Source organism: Camponotus floridanus, unplaced genomic scaffold, assembly GCF_003227725.1.
Source record: "Camponotus floridanus strain SB8 unplaced genomic scaffold, Cflo_v7.5 scaffold323, whole genome shotgun sequence".
NCBI classification, from domain to species: Eukaryota; Metazoa; Arthropoda; class Insecta; order Hymenoptera; family Formicidae; genus Camponotus; species Camponotus floridanus.
Genome location: NW_020229463.1, coordinates 109157 through 129393, shown reverse-complemented (window position 1 = coordinate 129393; position 20237 = coordinate 109157). Strand labels below are relative to the sequence as shown.

General features: G+C 29.4%; 2 protein-coding genes and 2 long non-coding RNA genes across 4 annotated transcripts; 2 read left to right on the top strand and 2 right to left on the bottom strand.

Annotated features, from left to right (window-relative positions):
* The first annotated feature begins 2709 nt into the window (after nt 1–2709).
* Nucleotides 2710–3820, top strand: LOC112638573. Its single transcript, XR_003123089.1, has 3 exons — nt 2710–2761; nt 3583–3705; nt 3777–3820. It is a non-coding gene; the product is annotated as an uncharacterized LOC112638573 (long non-coding RNA).
* A 31-nt stretch (nt 3821–3851) lies between these two features.
* Nucleotides 3852–5311, top strand: LOC112638576. Its single transcript, XM_025410567.1, has 4 exons — nt 3852–3865; nt 3953–4021; nt 4443–4672; nt 5195–5311. Exons 2-4 carry the CDS (start codon nt 3985–3987, stop codon nt 5309–5311), a joined length of 384 nt encoding a protein of 127 aa, XP_025266352.1. The 5' UTR covers nt 3852–3865; nt 3953–3984.
* A 2242-nt stretch (nt 5312–7553) lies between these two features.
* Nucleotides 7554–15349, bottom strand: LOC112638575 (ice-structuring glycoprotein-like). The gene is made up of 3 exons (XM_025410566.1): nt 15172–15349; nt 8340–8554; nt 7554–8168 (listed from the first exon to the last, which is right to left on the bottom strand). Exons 1-3 carry the CDS (start codon nt 15347–15349, stop codon nt 7554–7556), a joined length of 1008 nt encoding a protein of 335 aa, XP_025266351.1.
* A 3387-nt stretch (nt 15350–18736) lies between these two features.
* LOC112638574 lies at nt 18737–19149 on the bottom strand. The gene is made up of 3 exons (XR_003123090.1): nt 19127–19149; nt 18938–19039; nt 18737–18865 (listed from the first exon to the last, which is right to left on the bottom strand). It is a non-coding gene; the product is annotated as an uncharacterized LOC112638574 (long non-coding RNA).
* Between the last annotated feature and the right edge of the window lie 1088 nt (nt 19150–20237).

Here is a 20237-nt window from a genome sequence, read left to right as displayed (position 1 = left end):
ACATTTCGGTGTTTGCTTCTCGGTCTGAAACGATCCATAGAAATTTATTCCCAAATTTATTAAGACAGATGAAATTAAAATAAACATTAAAATAGATGGTTTTACCAATTTCAAAAAGTTCTGGTAGTCAATTGTGGCCTATAATGGCATCGATTGAAAATATTAGTATTCATACATCGCCATTTATAATTGGTATGTATCACGGTATGTGTAAACCGAACGATGCAAATGATTTTCTCACCGATTTTATTAACGAATTTTTGTTTCTCTCCGAAAATGGCATAATTGTTTGTAACAATAAATATAAAGTTAGTATTAAGGCAATACTGTGTGATACTCCAGCCAAATCATTCATCACTTATACGAAAGTCATACAGGATATTTTTCATGTACTAAATGTATACAAGAAGGTGATTTCGTAATGAATAGAGTAACTTTTCCTGAAACTAATAATATTTTACGTACAGATGACTCATTCAAAAATCGAACTCAAATTGAACATCACACAGGCGATTCTATATTAGAAAAGCTTTCCATCGGGATGATTTCACAAATTCCGCTCGATTATATGCATCTTATTTGCTTAGGTGTTACAAAACGGTTGTTGACATTATGGGTAAAAGGAAATAAAAATAACAGATTACGTGAAGAAAATATTAATTCAATTTCGCAACATTTAATGATATTAAACATTGCATTCCTTCTGAATTCGCAAGAAAACCTAGATCTTTAGTTGATATTGATAAATGGAAAGCTACGGAATTACGTCAATTTTTGTTATATACTGGAATAGTAATTTTAAAGTCAACCATTCCTCCGATTTGGTATAATCACTTTCTTTCCCTTAGTGTTGCGATAAGAATATTGGCTGATCCAGAAATATGTACGATATTTGTAACTTATGCACATTCGTTATTATTATGGTTTGTTTCTAATTACGGGACTATTTATGGTGAAGAATATCTGTCACATAATGTTCATAATCTTATTCATATTGCTAATGATATAAAAACCTTTGGTTGTCTTGACAATTTTAGTTGCTTTAAATACGAAATAATATGCAGAAAATAAAAAGAAATTGCATGAATGTGGAAAGCCTTTAGAAGAATTATCAAATCGCCTATTTGAAGAATTACAGCAACCAATTATACCGTGCTCTGTCGTACATTATCCGATTGTTGTTTATACAAGTAAAAATAAAATTTCGTGTTTTCAATATGAAATTTCAAAATTGCAATAACTGAAAATGATAAATGTGCTTTGCTTAATGATAATTCTGTAGTTTTTATTTTGGATGTAGTTAAAGAGGACAGTATATTATTCTTTCGTGCAAAACGTTTTTTAAATCCAAAATCTCTTTTCACTATACCATGTGCTTCAGAAAAACTAGGTATATATGTCATTTTAGACACAACTGCTTCAGAAATCATAACAATTCCATTAACTAAAAATTAAAAAAAAATGTTTAATATTGAAAAATATAGATCAGGACGATTCTTATATTATAATTCCGCTTCTTCATACTAACAATTAGATGCGCGCTGTACATTTTTATAAATTTGTATTTTTTGTATGTTTTGTATTTTTATGTGTTTTACTTGTCAATAATCCTAAAATAGATTGTAAATAAAATGTAAGTTATTGTAACATATTCCTTTGTCTTGAACTATAGTAACATTTCAAGAGCCTTCCCTGTAGTTACATTCAATGTAACTGCAAGGCTCCTGCAATGTTACTGTAATCATCTGTGCTGTATGAGAAGTAATGTTAACTTGTATACTTGGAAATTTGCAAATTTATTTTATATGGAAGGAATTATAAATAATTAATAAGGTGAGTTAAGTACTTTCAAGTATGCTGTATTAATATTTAATTTTTTAATTTTGCAATGCTTTATGTACTTAAATCTCATGAAAGTATAAGCAAAATCGCAAAATTACAATTTTGATTGATTGATAACTATTAATATAAGAGATTACCTTTAAAACACAAATTTTCCACTTGTTTTACTTTATGTAAGATAATACATTAATTATACAAATTTAACATTAAAATAATATAATTTTCTTTATGTCAAATCAATCTGCTTTTGCCAATATAATATAGTTGACATCATTAAATTTACATATTTTAATTTGTTAAATAATTTTACATACTAAAATATACTGTTTCTTTTTACAGATTATATTAAAAAATGGAAAATCGTGGCAAAATAGTACAGACATATGCAGTTGTCAAATTTATTATAGACGATCTATATTCCGAGGTGCCAATATCGTGGCTTCAACGCAAGGACAATAAGCAGCTGTGTTATTGGCCGCCACGGACAATAAATGCTAAACCTTTGATAACCAACTATACAAATCCGAATGTAGAAAGTTGGAATCTATATGAAGTTGACGTCATAAAATACTGCAGTAAGTACTTATGCATTCATATCTTCAGTATATGCCTTGTTATTATATTACACTATCATTAGATCATATAAGTTAAGATTGAATATATTATTATTATTATTATTGTTTTTATTATTAATATTATTATTCTTAACGCATACGCGCGTGCGTAGATTAATGTATATATCAATTTTTTTGTTTTTGTAGCATCTTTAGAATCTGCAAGAAAAAGTGCAGCTGACTCCAATTATGAAACAACTGATGAAGATAGGCTGGGACGTGGTAAAAGACAACGCATTTCATATATCGATTTAGCAGTGAAGAAGAGGAAAATGATGTACCGCAATCATGTAAAACTTATAAGAGTATGTATTACAAGAATGTTTTATTATATTTAATATACAGGGTATCTGACTGCTCCCGCAAGTCTACTCGTGTGCAGGTAGAATAATACAATTAAGTCAAACCAAACACAAAAGTCCTGTACCATTTTGCAAATAACCATATAAAAATTTGAGTTATTAATTAAAAAAGATGGTAAGTAATCGTGCGTGATAATTCATTAATCCATTTTATGTACTAACTCTAAATAACACGTAGTTATTTGTAAAATGGATTTAGAACAGAGAGGACTTTTGTGTTTAGTTTGACTTTATCTACTTGTACACGAGCGGACATACAGGAACAGTCAGATATCCTGTACATTATAATTATGCATTAGTCTCTTGATTTCTTTATTTTACTTAAAATAAAATATAATTTAAATATATTTTTGCATTCTTCATTTGGGAAGATCCCAGTTGCGCACAGAATGAAACGGACACAACCAATCATATCGACCGATGCTTAGAAGCTTAGCACGGTTGACCAATAGAAAGTCCGAGAGAGTTCTGTGTCCGATTTATTCTGTGCGCAACTAGGCCTCACTCCTTCATTTTATGAAAACTGTACATATTTGAGTAAATAGAGTTCAAATATTTGATATGTATTTATTATAATAGCTATACAAATCTTTTAAGGTATTTCTAAACATTAATAATTCCTACAAATTAACAGTTATCTCGTTTGTTCGAAAGCTTTTGTAAGATAGAGAAAAGTGAAATAAGATAAAAGTGAAATAAGAAAATGAATAACTTTTTTTATTTTTAAGTGTTACAGAAAAAATATTTAAAAAATATTTTTACAGGGAAAGCAAACAGTATGAATAAAATTTCTGCTATTCCAGCCTGTCCGGACAATTTAAGATTAAACAATAATAATGAAAACAATGTAAATGATATGAATGACTTTCCACTTTCACAATCTTATGGTATGTATATTATGTATTTAGTACTATTATTATATATTTTTTCATTATTATAATGCTATATATATTTGCAGAAAAAAGGAAGAGTTCATGCACAAATCCCAGTTCAAATTCTGAACCCAGTGAGAAATAAATATTTCTCAATTGCCCATAATATTAGAAGGTATACATATTATTAAAATGAATAAAAATTATAGTTATTGTAATAATTATAGTTATAGTATAATATATTAATGTCTCAATATTGTAGACGGTGCTCCATTATCTGCTCCATTTGAAGGAATGAGAGGATGTCTAGAGGACTCGAATATGAAAATAAGTATGTATTAATATATACATATGATGGCTGTTAAATAAATTGTTAATTAAGTAGCTACATGTATAAAGAAATACAATTCTTTATTATATTCTTTCAATGTTATGATCAAATTTTTTCAAATTTGTGAGAGTCACTGCGTTCCATTAGCGCAGTGTTTTCTATCAATATCCAATGATTCCCATAAAAATTAAACAGGCACAAGACATAACAGAAGGAATGTAATAATAATTATTAGTAAAAGTAGAAAAGTAGTAAAAATAGAAAAGTATTTATTTTCTGCTATTACTTCACTAAAAGGCGTCCACGATGCCTAGAAATTAGTCCAAATTCTTGGATATATATATATGTGTGTGTGTATATGTGTGTGTGTGGTGTGTGTGTGTGTGTATACACATATATAACATTACTCGTTGCATTGCAGACAGAAACCTGAAAGAAATATTACGTTCCCAAGCCACATCGAATTTAATATTGCAAGATATAAAAGAACGAATGCATCGAATTGAAGATGTTATGAGAAATCAAGCTCCGGTTTTAACGAAGAGCAGCGAGGATAGTCTTATTGCTGAACTATTACCCTTACAAACGATAGAAGCCATACGTAATTTTGATTTGCTGTTGCACAACACCAACGAAGCAGTGACGCAATTTGTAAGTTTTTAATAGCATTTTTATTTTAATATACACAACTGTTTCATGATCCAGAGACTGGATCGCGGTGCCGCTTTCCCCATTCCAAGCGCGTGCTAGCGGCCGAGCGCCGTGAAATGCAGTACCGTCTATCGGCGCGGCGTAGACGGCATTTCACGGCGCTCGGCCGCTAGCACGCGCTTGGAATGGGGAAAGCGGCACCGCGATCTTAGACCATATAGATATGAACTGCACATATCCTCACTTTTCTGCGTTTTCAATGAAGCCACATTAAGAGAAAGAGAGAGATATTGTTTGACCTAACCATGCGTGTGACAAAGAAGAAAGAGCAAATAAACTTTTTTTCTTTGTCACACGCATGGTCAAACAATCTTTCCCTCTTTCTCATATGATTTCATTGAAAATGCAGAATGCGCAGTTCATATCTATATGGTCTAAGCACCGCGATGCAGCCTTTGGATGACAATAGTGTTGCCATAATAATATATGGAAAGTTTTCTAATTGTTTATTTCTGTTTATAGAAACAATTTCTGTTAAGGATTGGTGGAAATAATCCTCGCGATATTATTCATCGCATTCTTTCCAAAATATTTTTCCAACGAATGTGCGATAAATTGTTCATGGAAAGGCATCCGTAATAATTTTAAAGTCTCCAACTTATATTTTATTAAAATTGTGAAAAGTATGTTCTACATGTTAATTAAACATATCTATTAACCGAAATCTTTGTTATATTATTTTACTAATTCTATAATATATTATTTTTTCCAGGAGAAATTATTTTTAAACATTTAAATTTCACGGAAGTTGAATTTGATAATATAGCAGCAGAATGGCTACGTTTTGCCAAACAACGAAAACAGAGACAAGATAAAGGAAAAGATGTCGAACGTGAACAAATTGATGAAAGTAATTAAGAAAAGTCTTATAGTACAAAATCTTTATAAGCATAAATAAGTTAAAGTATATTTATTTTAGTTTTATATTAATTACGTGCAAGTTATTGATCATATGATTATCATTTTGTTTTTGTGTATAAAAAGAATCATTGATCATATGATTATCATTTTGTTTTTGTGTATAAAAAGAATCTATAAAAATAGAGTACAAATTTTTAGTTCTTATAGATAGATTCTTATAGAGATATAGATTCTTATAGAGAGTTCTTATAGATTTTATTTTCATTTTTATGTTTTTGTCTAACAAAGTCTAAGTATAAATAAATAAGTAATGTAAATTAGTCAATATGTATTATATATGCATATTATACACATTCAAAAATAATGAATAAAAGAAACTTTATATAAAAACAAGTATAGTTTATACCTTTTATTAATATATCATTTAATGATGGTTACATATCTATAAGATATTTTTAATAATCAATAAAGTAAAAATCTTAATTTTTTCAGTTATGTTCATTTATTTACAATTTAATGCAATATTATATATATATATATATATTATATATATATATAGAATAAAACTGTTGTATACTTTTGTTACAAACACGAATATTATATAAATATCAAATTCTTTAATTAATTCCATGCAAAATTAATTAAAATGTTCTTTAGTTTTGCTCGAAATTAATTAAATAATTTAATATTTATAGTATTTGTGTTTGTAACAAGTATGCAATAATTAAAATTTTTATTCTCAATATATATATATATAATATATATATATATATATTATATAACTATTCAGTAACGAGAGTATATAAAAGTTTTATAACACAATTCAATAATTTACATTATAGTTATATAATATTTTAACTGATTTTTATACATGTTATGTAAGTGTTATATAACATGTAATTTACGTGTTAGATTAATGTTACATAGCTGTAATATATATGAATAGGAAATTACTACTAACGTGTATATAACCTTGTACATTCGTGTTATATTGCGTGTTACATTTCGTTTTATTATGACAATATAACAGTTATATACTCGTGTTTGCTGGGAAAGTACTTAATAAAAAATGAACATTATTATAGTGTTTTGGAAAGCTCTTGAATTAAGCTATAAGAATATGCAATCAAATGTAGGGGGTGTCATTTAAAAAAGTCAATGTGACCTTGACCTGACCTTGACGACGCCATCCAAGGTCAAACTGATAGAATCAGTATATAGATCTTCTTAAACCCTACACTTTTGTTGGAAACACTTTTCTGTAAAACGTATATTTTCCGAGATATTTAGGGGTTTCCACACTTTTGGTAGACCCTGTATATATATATATATTTATATTTATTTCCTTTCGTATGCTTTACGATTCGATTTTCGAACCGCGTCGTCATTTACATATCACTAATATGACCACTAATGAAGATTTATCGGGAAAATAAATATAAGAGTTTTTTTTGGTTTAAAATTTTTAATGTTAATTTATTTAATAACTATATATTATCATCATTTCTCTGTCATTAGGTGCTTTCCTTTTACATCAAAACTCAAATAAATATCACTTCTGTTTTTCTTCAACATTAATGTTAAAGAAAGACAGAAGTGAGATTTATCTGAGTTTTGATATAAATGAAAAGCACCTATTATTATGAAAGAACTGTAGAACGACTTACCATATGATCACTGGTAAGTCGTGCATATAGTTCTTATTCCTACCGCACTCTCAACCTACGTCGCCACCGTCAACTCAGAGTTTCACGGTGAGTACTCCGGAGCCTTAAATATTATTTCTAAATAAAGTAATAAGTAAAATTAATATTGTAATAAGAAAAAAAAGATACAAAAGACACAAAATATACAAAAATAAAATTAAAATTAAAATTAAAATAATATTTTATATAAAATAAAACTAAAATATTAAAATGCACAAAAAATAAAAATAATGAAAAATAAATAATATATAAAATTAAATATAAAATGGTGTGGAATGGTTGTATCCTGGTGCGGTGGGCGCAGCGGGCATGTATCCTGGTGCTGCGGGAGCAGCAGCCATGTATCCTGGTACTGCGGGAGCAGCAGCCATGTATCTTGGTGCGACGGGCGTACCAGGCATGTATCCTGATGCTGCGGGAGCAGCAGCCATGTATCCTGGTGCGGCGGGCGTACCAGGCATGTATCCTGGTGCTGCGGGAGCAACAGCCATGTATCCTGGTGCTGCGGGAGCGGCAGCCATGTATCCTGGTGCGGCGGGCGTACCAGGCATATATCCTGGTGCGACGGGCGTACCAGGCATATAACCTGGTGCTCCGGAAGCAGCGGCCGGGTATCCTGGTGCAGCGGACACAGCGGGCACGTATCCTAGTGCTGCGGAAGCAGCAGCCGGGTATCCTGGTGTGGCGGGCACAGCGGGCATATATCCTGATGCTGCGGGCGCACCAGACATGTATCCTGCAGACAGCACTGAAGTGTACATCGCCGGTACATAGGCGGGTGATTGTGCCGCATATGCACCGGCGACGTACCTCCTTTTTTGTTTGCTTCGTTCCCTCTGCAATGCTCGCTTCACCGCATTATTGATACGCTGCAAAAAATAAAATATTTTTATATTTATATTTATACACATACAATACACACACATACATTGTAATACACAGCATATGAAAAAATGAGAAAGAATATACATTATAACGTAATAAAAAATTATTTTTCTCATTTTCACTGTTTATTTAAAAACTAAATTTAAAAAGCTAACCTTATTTTGCTGCGCTCTTGAATTTGTAGACGCGAACGGCGCCGTCGCCGTTGATCTCGTCTCCCTGGCGATCGGCGTCGTCGCCGTTGCCGTCGATCTCGTCTCCCTGGCGATCGGCGTCGTCACCGTTGCCGTCGATCTCGTCTCCCTGGCGATCGGCGTCGTCGCCGTTTTGCGCGGTCGCCCTGGTGAAACAGTAGTGCCTTCACTTTTTGCTATAGATAAAAAAAATATTAGTATATGTTTTTATTTTATTTATTTATTTATTTAGCGAGAGAGAGAGAGAGAGAGAGAGAGAGAGAGAGGAGAAAAAAGAAAGAGAAGAAAGAGAGCGGAAAGAAATAAGATTATACATTTTATAATAACATTATCAGTATATTATTAGAATTGCATCGTAATAAGATTCATAAATTATAATACATCCACTAAAAATGTTACTTTATAAATATTATATATATAAAAATGTTACTCTATAATCTATGATATGTAGAATATAAAAGTACTTACTTATCTCGGCATTGTCGCTGCTTCATACACTGAATAAGCACTGAAACATTCTAAACGTCTGTAGCCGATCATGTACACTGAACCACTGAAAACAAATCACGATTTTCTGACCGATTTCAAGCACGTGCGCCGTTGCCTCGTGGTTCACTATCTTGAAAGTGAGAACGAATAAGGAACAAGTGAGATGGCAAACATCAAAAAAACCGAAATCTCACTCGCGAGGCTATAGATAAAGGAACCCTCGCGGACGAAACTTCGGGGTCCTTTAATGTTAGCTATCTCGCTTGCTCCGTATACGTTCTCGCTTTCTTTTTCGGCGACTCTCCGGCATCGGGGATCTTTCCTTATCTCTACAAATATAAATATGTTATTGAATAAAATCTAAAACTTTTATTTCGCATTTTATCGGATTAAAAATAATTTTAATGGATTAATGAGATTTTTACGATTAAAATGACATTAAACACGACATAAATCGGATGATTTTTAATTAGAAAGATAATTGTAATTATGACAATTTATTAATTATAAATCATCCGATTTATGTCGTGTTTGGTGTCATTTTAATCGTAAAAAATCTCATTAATCCATTAAAATTATTTTTAATCCGATAAAATGCGAAATAAAAGTTTTACATTTTATTCAATAAGATATTTATATTTGTAGAGATAAGGAAAGATCCTCGATGCCGGAGAATCGCCGAAAGAGAGAGCGAGAACGTATAAGGAGCAAGCGAAATAGTTAACATTAAAGGGCTCTGAAGTGTCGATCGCGAGAGTTGAGAGAGAGAGAGAGAGAGAGAGAGAGAGAGAGAGAGAGAGAGAGAGAGAGAGAGAGAGAGAGAGAGAGAGAGAGAGAGAGAGAGAGAGAGAGAGAGAGAGAGAGAGAGAGAGAGAGGAGAGAGAGAGAGAGAGAGAGAGAGAGAGAGAGAGAGAGAGAGAGAGAGAGAGAGAGAGAGAGAGAGAGAGAGAGAGAGAGAGAAGAGAGAGAGAGAGAGAGAGAGAGAGAGAGAGAGAGAGAGAGAGAGAGAGAGAGAGAGAGAGAGAGAGAGAGAGAGAGAGAGAGAGAGAGAGAGAAACGTGCGATATCAGTATATGTGTACCGCGCAGTAAACCAAGTCATACGCTCATGCATATACGCGTACGCGATCATGTGCGCGGACAATCACTTTTCCCTGTACTGAGCGTACAGTAACAGAGTTCAAAATCACTCGTTATAACGAGTTTTATAAAAACTGTGGTGTGTTTATGTGTAATTGTGTATTACATATAATAAAATACGTTATTTAGTGTAGTGTAGTGAATTTAGTTATTCGTTAAAAATGGGTCGAATGTGCGATGCAAGACATTTGCCTATCAGTGGACGTAGAGTTTCCAAAAAGAAAGGCTGGATGAAAAGGTTAGTATTTTCATTTATATAAGGAATTGTTTTAATGCCAATTTATGTTATTAGATATCATATCGTTTTCGAATGAAACAGATTTCATTACTCAGAGAGCGATTTAACCTTATTTTCCAATAAATTTGCATTTTTGGTCGAAAGTGAATTTTGATTCGTTGAATTTGATAAGTTGTATATAAATAATATAAAATATATATAGAAAGTACTATGTCCCATTTGATACTCTCACTTTTATAAAGGACAAGATTCTTTATTCTCAATTAATCAAATTATCAAATAAAATAATCAAATAGTGTTCTTCAAACTGTTCATTGATCTAAAAATCCGAAGATTTCTATTACACAAGACAGATTTTTAGATGTCATTAATCACACCTTAAATGATGATTTGTATCATTTGAAAAGGATAATATTTTTGTAATTAAATTTTCATAACATCCATTAAAACATTACTAATATTATGAAAATTGTTCTATATTTTATTTTTCATAAATTATATCTTTAAAACAATTTCTAAATAAAAAATATAAATAATATATAAAGTACAGGGTGAGTCATCTGAATCTATCACCTCCAATAACTCGTTTGGGTGGCCAGGTATCGAAAAAAGTTTCATATAAAAGTTGTATGGTTTCTAGGGGACATAAGATGGTACCATTGGTTTGACCTTGAAGAGTTACATGAAGGTTACGTGAAGGTCATTTTAAATTTCTTAAATGGAACACCCTATATATTTTTATAAATTCTTGTAGCTTATCTTGAGAGCTTTCCAAAACACTATAAATAAACATTTTTTCATCAAGTACTTTTCGAGTTATGAGACTCGAAATCATTTCTTAATTTTACATAAACCGTAAAATATCTAGTAAAATATTTATTTTTCGATTATCTTTCCTTAATGCTTTTATGTACAAAATAATGAGAGGAATCAATTGGTGTAAAGAAAACATACAGTTGTTTTTAAAAAAAGATATGGAATTGTTAATTGCAAATTACATATTTTTCTTTCAAACAATTATGTGTTTTCTTTATACCAATTGATTCCTCTCATTATTTTGTACATAAAAGCATTAAGGTAAGATAATCGAAAAATGGATATTTTACTAGATATTTTACGGTTTATGTAAAATTAAGAAATGATTTCGAGCCTCATAACTCGAAAAGTACTTGATGAAAAAATGTTTATTTGTAGTGTTTTGGAAAGAGCTTCTCAAGATAAGCTACAAGAATATACAAAAATATATAAGCTGTCCCATTTAAGAAATTTAAAATGACCTTCACGTAACCTTCATATAACTCTTCAAGGTCAAACCAATGGTACCATCTTATGTCCCCCTAGAAACCATGCAACTTTTATATGAAACTTTTTTCGATACCTGGCCACCCAAACGAGTTATTGGAGGTGATAGATTCAAATGACTCACCCTGTTTATTATTAAAATATTAAAATATTTATAAATATATTATAAAATTTGTTATATGTTACTATAAAATCTCGAATTTCAGCTAAACCTAGAATTTACTGGTAAAATGTAAAACTAGCTTTGGAAAAAGTCCAAAATGTTCAAAACAAATCTTTATTTTAAAGTTTTATAAATGTTGATAGATGTTAGTATTTACTTACAATTAAAATTACAAGACTAGTAAAAGTTGAAATTATTTTCTCATCAAGAAACAAGAACAAGAAATAGGAAAGAATGTTCTAAATATATTTATTTCTGTTTCTTATATAAAATTGAATAAATATCACAGTAGCAGATCATGTTGCAATAAGTAATAAATGTGTAATTCTGACAAAATATAAAAGAGTGAGCTAAACTTTCTTTTCGTTAATAGAAAGAGTATCAATCTATCAATAAGTTTATTTTATAACAAAATTTAACTTTTATAGCTTTTAGATATAGCTGAGAAAAAAATTCTTTCACTACTTCTTTTTGTTTTTTCTTATCACTCAATTTATTTCATTTTGTATTAGAAACAGAAGAAACATATAAACATATTTGAAACACAAGAAAATGATCTCGACTTTTACTAATTCTAAGTAAATACTAACATCTATCTAACATTTATAAAACTCTAAAGACTGTTTTGAATATTTTTGGATTTTTTCCAAAGTTGGTTTGATAAATCTTTACCAGTAAATTATATATAAAAAAATTCAGAATCACAGTACATATACACAGCTATACATATGCATACAGATTATATATAATGCATATACAGCACATACATAAACAACTAAAGTATAGGCAACTACTATCCTTTATTTTCTAAATTTTCTACGCTTTGAAGAAATCAAATGATAAATTTATTGTCTTATTACATTTATGCGGATTTTTACTCACTGACTTTTATTCTTTTTGTTTTTTTCCTACATTTATTTGTTCATCTGTATATATAATGGTATGTTTTGTAAGTGCATCATATATAATCTGCATGTATACCAAGAAATATTTGTCTTATATATGTGTTATATATCAGTCAGATTACAAAATCTTTTTCTAAATCATGTAGGTATTTTATAAAACGGTCATCACATTCTTAAATCATAGAAAAATTAAATGTTTAACAATTTGGATCGTTTTAGATTCTGACTGATTCATTTCAATTTTTTTTTATAAACTATCTTTAGAGAACAACCACTTGTTTGTAGAAAATTATGTGTATTTCTAAATGAGAATTTTCAATCTTATGTGAACACATTTATATAACAAGCTTTTACAAAAAGTAATTAATAATGCTCAAAAATCATAAATATCTGAATAAAAATTTTCAAGTTTTGTTGAATTTTACTTAGATAACTAATCATTTCTGTGAATTTTAATAAAAGATGTTCTTATCAACTACATTTTGTGGAATCTCATCCATCTTTGTAAAATATTTTTTCAATACCTAACACTTTTTTAATTATCCTTATACAATACAAAAATAATTATTAATAAATTAATAAATTAATTATTAATAAATAGCACAGTCATTAAAAATTCAATGAAAAATGCATGAAACGTCAGTAAAAATGCTTGTCATTCATAAAAAGACTCAAGTTAACCGGCCAGTACCAAAACGATGTACAACAAATCGTTATATTTGACAATGTTATGAATTGTTTGTTAGCATTTTATAAAAAGGCTAAAACTTTTAGCCAAATGTATTGTAAAACATTTCATTTGAGAATGTGAATGCACTTTATAAAATAGCCAAATGTTTTAGAAAAATAAATTTTGTAATTTGGCTCCGTGTGTGTGTGTGTGTGTGTGTGTGTGTGTGTGTGTGTGTGTGAGAAAGAAAAAGAAATAGAAAGGCCCATAATAATCAAAATATAAACGTTGATTTATGCGTGATCTGTACAAGCAATCTCCAAGTCATGGGCATATACAGAGTGTGTCAAAAGTCCCGAACCGGTCGAATATTTCATAAACTATGCACTTTAGAAAGAAATGTTTCAAACAAACGTTGTATGGCTTGAAGGGGGCCATCAGATAGTGGCAATGATTTGACCTTGAAGAGTCATTTGAAGGTGACGTAAAGGTCATCTTCAATTTCTTAAATGGAATTCCCTATTTTTTATTACATATTCGTGTAGCTTATCTCGAGAGCTTTCCAAAACACTATAATAAAGTATTTCTTCATTGAGTACTTTTCCAGTTATATGGCTTGAAATCATTTCTTAATTTTACATAAACCGTAAAATATCTTATAAAATATTCATTTTTCGATTATCTTACCTCAATACTTTTATGTACAAAATAATGAAAGGAATCAATTGGTGTAAAGAAAACACATAGTTGTTTAAAAAAAAAAATATGTAATTGTTAATTGCACATTACATATTTTTTTCTTAAAAACTATGCTTTTTTTTACACCAATTGATTCCTCTCATTATTTTGTACATAAAAGTATTAAGATAAGATAATTCAAATGACTCTTCAAATGACTCTTCAAGTCAAATCATTGCCACTATCTGATGGCCCCCTTCAAGCCATACAACGTTTGTCTGAAACATTTCTTTCTAAAGTGCATAATTTATGAAATATTCGACCGGTCCGGGACTTTTGACACACTCTGTATATTGTTATATAATATGAAAGAAAGGAATAAAAGCGTTGTCTCGGAATTTGGCAATTAAACAAAATAGCCGGTATAATAGGAAATTATAGTTCGAGATATGCGCAATTATCAGATTTTTACAAGCAGGAAGCCTGAATTAGAATGTGAAATCCATTGTTAGATGAGTGAATGTTTACTAATCAGTATGCATATTTCTTTTCAATTATTCTGGTAATAAACATGCACCTAATGATGAATCTCACTCTGATTCATCTGCTTGTAAAATAATTGCACACAGTTTGAACTTGGAATAATTTTCAATGACACCAGTTTCCTTTGTTTGCTAAAATACGATCAGTGAATGAAAGACAATAATACTTGCATATTACTCTTTTCTTCTATGTAACAAAATATACTTGTGATTTCGAGATTGTGCGCACAGAACATATAATCTGGAAAAAAATCTTTGAAAAAACAGTCTTTTGCTTATCTATATTTTTAACTAAAAATTGAGATTATGTGTATTTTAATAGTAGTTAGTACCATTTGATATCAGATGCGATTTGCATGTGCGCATTGGTAAAAAAAATCCCAGAGGCGATTTTTATTCGAGAGCTGGTCGTAATATTTCATACCAGATGCGGTTTGCATGTACGCACTGGTTAAAAAATCCCAGAGGCGATTTTTATTCGTGAGCTGGTCGTAATATTTCATACCAGATGCGGTTTGCATGTACGCACTGGTTAAAAAACCCAGAGGCGATTTTTATTCGTGAGCTGGTCGTAATATTTCATACCAGATGCGGTTTGCATGTACGCACTGGTTAAAAAAATCCCAGAGGCGATTTTTATTCGTGAGCTGGTCGTAATATTTCATACCAGATGCGGTTTGCATGTACGCACTGGTTAAAAAATCCCAGAGGCGATTTTTATTCGTGAGCTGGTCGTAATATTTCATACCAGATGCGGTTTGCATGTACGCACTGGTTAAAAAATACCAGAGGCGATTTTTATTCGTGAGCTGGTCGTAATATTTCATACCAGATGCGGTTTGCATGTACGCACTGGTTAAAAAATCCCAGAGGCGATTTTTAACCGATGGAAGCAACTATTACTACTGTTACTGCTTTGAATGCAGAACAAGATGACGATTGCATCGTTGTCAGTTACTCACAAAATAAAAAGAGCTAACAGAAAACGATATGGCAATACAGAAAGAGTTTCTCGATAACTCGATTGCAACTAGTACTGCTATTACTGCTTTGAATGCAGAACAAGATGACGATTGCATCGTTGTCAGTTACTCACAAAATAAAGAAGAGCTAACTGAAGACAATATGGCAAGACAAAAAGAGTTTCTCGATAACTCGATTGCTTCTTTTAATTTAGTAAAAAATAATGTATTGCCTATACATAGCAAAATAAACGACGAATCATTAGATCGATTTTTACGCGTCGTAAGAAATAATTCTCATTTTGAAACACAAAGTATGTTATATTGGAATATCCTCATATAATTAAAGCAAGTCGTAGCGACAAAAGCTTACAAATTATTGGAGGGAATTGCAGCGATCACTGGCGATGTATATTTTTTCGACGGTACCAAGCTTCGAGTGTACGACAGTATACCTGATTGTACATACGATAAATTGGTATCTAAAGAAAAAAATTACATTCATCGCCGTTATCCACAAATAAGTGCTAATAATATAAAATTTGAAAAGGTTCAAACACAACCTGATGGCACTTGTTGTGGAATTTATGCTGCAGCTTTCGCTACAACTATAGTTTTAGGAGGAAATCCTTGCAATGAGAAATATTCCAATCGCGTGGAATATATGAGGCAACATTTTCTTAACATTATCGCAGAAAATGAACTGTCGCCTTTTCCAAAATTCTAATAAATATCTTTGGAAAAAACCTCAAATGCAAATTACTCCTTTGCAATTTTCGGAGAGACGAAAAAATATATTATGGTTGCGTTCTCACGGGAATGGGCGATGGAGGGGCCCATTCCATTCTCGATATAAATATATTATTTTCGAGGTAACAAATGTATTGTGAATATTTGTAAATAGTATGTGTAAATTTTACAAATATACAATATTACTTCAAATAACTTGCACAATACATTTAATATTATTAGCTTTATATCAATTAGTAAACGAGCCGTGCATAATTTGTAATTTGTTAAAAAAATTAATAGATAAAATTTAAAAAAATTATATGCAAATATCGTATAACTTTTTAACAAATTACAAATTATGCACGACTCGTTTACTAATCGATATAATCAAAAGTTAATAATATTAAATGTATTGCGCACGTTATTTGAAGTAATATTGTATATTTGTAAAATTTACAAATAATATTTATAAATATATTCACAATCTGATTTTATTATACATATCAATATTTTGACAATATATATATTTTACATTTTTCATATATTTTTATATATTTTATATATTCTCATATATATATATATATATATATATATATATATATATAATATTATTATTATTATATATATAAAGACATAATTAATGAGAGCAAACAGTAGAATTGTGCAATATGTACGCAATAAAGACAGATCTATGCTCTACAATCGTTGCTTGTACGAGACGATAAATCAGTGAAAATGCAACATTTTTTGTTACAATAAACACAATTAACCATAATGTAACGAAAAACTTTTGCATTGCTCTTTATAAAATATGCATGTCTTTCTAAAATATACATGTATTTTTATATTAGATAAGATATATTAGATTGTCGGTAACGTAACTATAAGTGTCGGTAATGTACCGACACTTTTAGTTATGTTAAAATGAGGGCGCCTACCCGTCGGAGTTCGGCCGTCGCTACGACATCCTCTTAATGACATTGTTAAAATCATTATCAATATTTCATGGTCGATATTATATGTATTATCATAAATATCCGAACCATCACTTTCCTCAAAAGTTGAATTCGTATCATCCAGATCATTAGCAGAATCATAAGTCCTAAAATCGTATCTGCTATTAGTATCTACTCTTTCTTGTGAACTACTTAAATTACATTTACTTTTATAAATAATAAAGGTTTTTATTTTTATACTGTAAATGCCTTTCACACACACACACGTGTGTGTGTTTATACATACACATTCTACACGGAGTAATTGTCATAGTAAAAATTATTATGATATGTGTATATAATAATTTACTATAAAATTTTTTTCTTGTACATAAATTTCTTACATATTGCAATTTGTACAATTTACACGAAGATTAATTCGATATTAAAAATTATTATAATATATAATAGCTGCGGACCACCAGGACCATGTCAAAGTAAAGTGTTATGTAAAACTGTAAAAATTGCATAATTTTTACAGTTTTACATAACACTTTACTTTGACATGGTCCTGCCCAGATAGCACAAGGATATCCTGAGGGCATCCTAAGACCATCCAGGATATACATGTAGGATATCCTAAGGATATCCTATTTTTATCCGTGGATATTCTTTGGACGTCCTCGGGAAGAGGAAATGATAGCCATATATTAGCCTCTGGAAAATCCAGGGACATCTTGTGGAACATCCTAAGGATTTCTACAGGATATATTAGGGATATTTTTCATATGTTTTAAGGAGCAAATTCTGAGCATCAATGTAATTTTTTCCTAAAAGCAAAAACGTAAAAAATGAAAAGTTTTTCGTGAATTTGATAAATAAAATTGCCGAATTCGAAATTGCCAAAACTTTTCACTTTTCACATTTTGCTCTTAGGGAAAGTTACATGATTGATGCTCTGAAAATGAAATAAACTAATATTACGTTCTGTTATTCATTGCAACTATTAAAATGTAATACTGAAAATAGTTCGTCATTTAATATTTATTATTAATTAAAAACAAATTACATTAATTTATTATTTTTAAATTATAAGTATTATTTATTTTTAAATTTAATGTTAATTAATATAATTTATTAATTATATTAATTATATTAATTAACATTAAATTTAAAAATTACAAACACTTATATGTTACAAAAAATAAAATTTAGATTTTCGCAAAGAACAGTAATAAGAAATGAGTGAACTTATATAAATAATTTATTTAAATAAGTTTATTTGCCATGAAAAAAAGTTTTTTTTATTTTGTGCAAATAAATTTATGTGAACAAAACAACTTAAACTCAAAATTGAAGTTAAACTTTAAACTAAAACTAAATTTAAACCAAAACTTTTAAAACTACATTTAAAATAAATGTGTATTTATATATATAATAACTTTTATCTATTAACTTTTATATATATAATAACTTTATCTATTAACTGTATAAAATATGTGAACGCTTTTAACATTTGTACTTTATATTCATAAAATAGAAAAGATTTTCCCTAAGAGAAAAATAAATGAATAATTTCTTCATAATAATATACATAATCTTTTCCCTAAGAGAAAAATAAATGAATAATTTTCTTCATAATAATATATGCGTGTGTCACTCTGTATATAATATTTTTCCACATTTGTAACAAATTGCTACGTGATGCATTTATACATTTGTGTCATCCATCCTGTGAAAATAAATGATAATTAATAACTTATTCATAAATACCGTGTATTTACGAAAATTTGTAAAAACTTACTTATTTTTCTTTAGATAACGCTCATTCGCATGTCGTAACCAAGATTTGATTGGCTCGGAAATACAATATTCAGTGCTTCTGCAAATCGAAGTCGTACAACATCTAAAAAAATAACAAATTACATAAATTACATTTATAAATAAATATTGTTTTTATCATGTATATTTAAATACTTGATTATTTACTCACTAAATATAATTTTTCGTAGTTGTAAATCATAAAATATCCGTTTTTTTTTCCTCCAACATAACTAAATGTAGAAGCTAACTTATCTGACATTAACACTCGTAAAAGATTTAAAAGTGATGCCTTTGATATTATTTCCTCCAATAGATGATAGCTGCTTAATCTATAAAAGTGAAAAATATATAAGAAAAATTCTAATAAGTAAAATTACAATCTGTCGACAAATTGGCAACTTCAGTTAGAATACTATATGTGTCTACATTAAGCTTTTATTCTATCAACAGAGCTTGTTAATATAATTTGAGAATGAGGATTTATCCGATGCGCCGATATCTGATATCCAAAAATAACAAAATTTTTTTTTAAGAATTCTTATTTTTTAAGAAGCTATTATTATGAATATCATCATACGTTGGACATCAAAGAGACCATTAGATTTCTGTTAATATTCTACTAACTAAATTAATAAGAATAGAAACACAGACACTTGGAGAAATTTGTTTTAATAGATTTGACTATTAAAAATATAATTTTATACATACACTTAATAAAATTTTTTAATATATTTACCAATTCTTTCGGTTAATAATATTATCTTTTAACGATTTTTCGAATTTTTCCAGATCCTCAATATTGTCAATAGGAAAATTATCCATTAAAGATTCTTCTGCAATTTGTTTGTCCAAAATTTCTTCACATGAAAAACATTTCTCAAGTTTACGTAACATAATATCAATTCTATTGTTTAAAAGTCTTTCTTGTTCTTCTATTGAAGATAATTTAAATCCTATATCTGTTAATTTTCTTATTATATAGCGTTGAAAATCAGAGTTTGCTAAAAATATAAAATAAAAATTATTGAAATATAAAAATTAATAAAACATAAAATTATTTTAATAGATTCATAAATCATATTTCATACTTACATGAACTATTATTATTTTCAGTTTTATAATGGTTATTAGGAGATTCATCATCATATATAATTCTTCATCTTTATCAAGTATTGCTACAAAACATACATGTTTTAAAAATATTTTAATGATATTCTTATATAATTATAAAAATTACCTCCACAATCATCAGCAATTGTACGTTGCTTGATTTGTTTCTG

Bases quoted from the DNA above. Each gene is read 5' to 3' on its own strand.
- LOC112638576 (XM_025410567.1), top strand. From the start codon at position 3,985: ATGAGAGGATGTCTAGAGGACTCGAATATGAAAATAA. The intron at 4,022-4,442 runs GTATGTATTAAT...GTTGCATTGCAG, and splicing joins GGACTCGAATATGAAAATAA to ACAGAAACCTGAAAGAAATA. The intron at 4,673-5,194 runs GTAAGTTTTTAA...TTCTGTTTATAG, and splicing joins ACGAAGCAGTGACGCAATTT to AAACAATTTCTGTTAAGGAT.
- LOC112638575 (XM_025410566.1), bottom strand. From the start codon at position 15,349: ATGCAAACCGCATCTGGTATGAAATATTACGACCAGCTCACGAATAAA. The intron at 8,555-15,171 runs GTATGAAATATT...TTTTATCTATAG, and splicing joins GTACATGCAAACCGCATCTG to CAAAAAGTGAAGGCACTACT. The intron at 8,169-8,339 runs GTTAGCTTTTTA...TATTTTTTGCAG, and splicing joins CAAGAGCGCAGCAAAATAAG to CGTATCAATAATGCGGTGAA.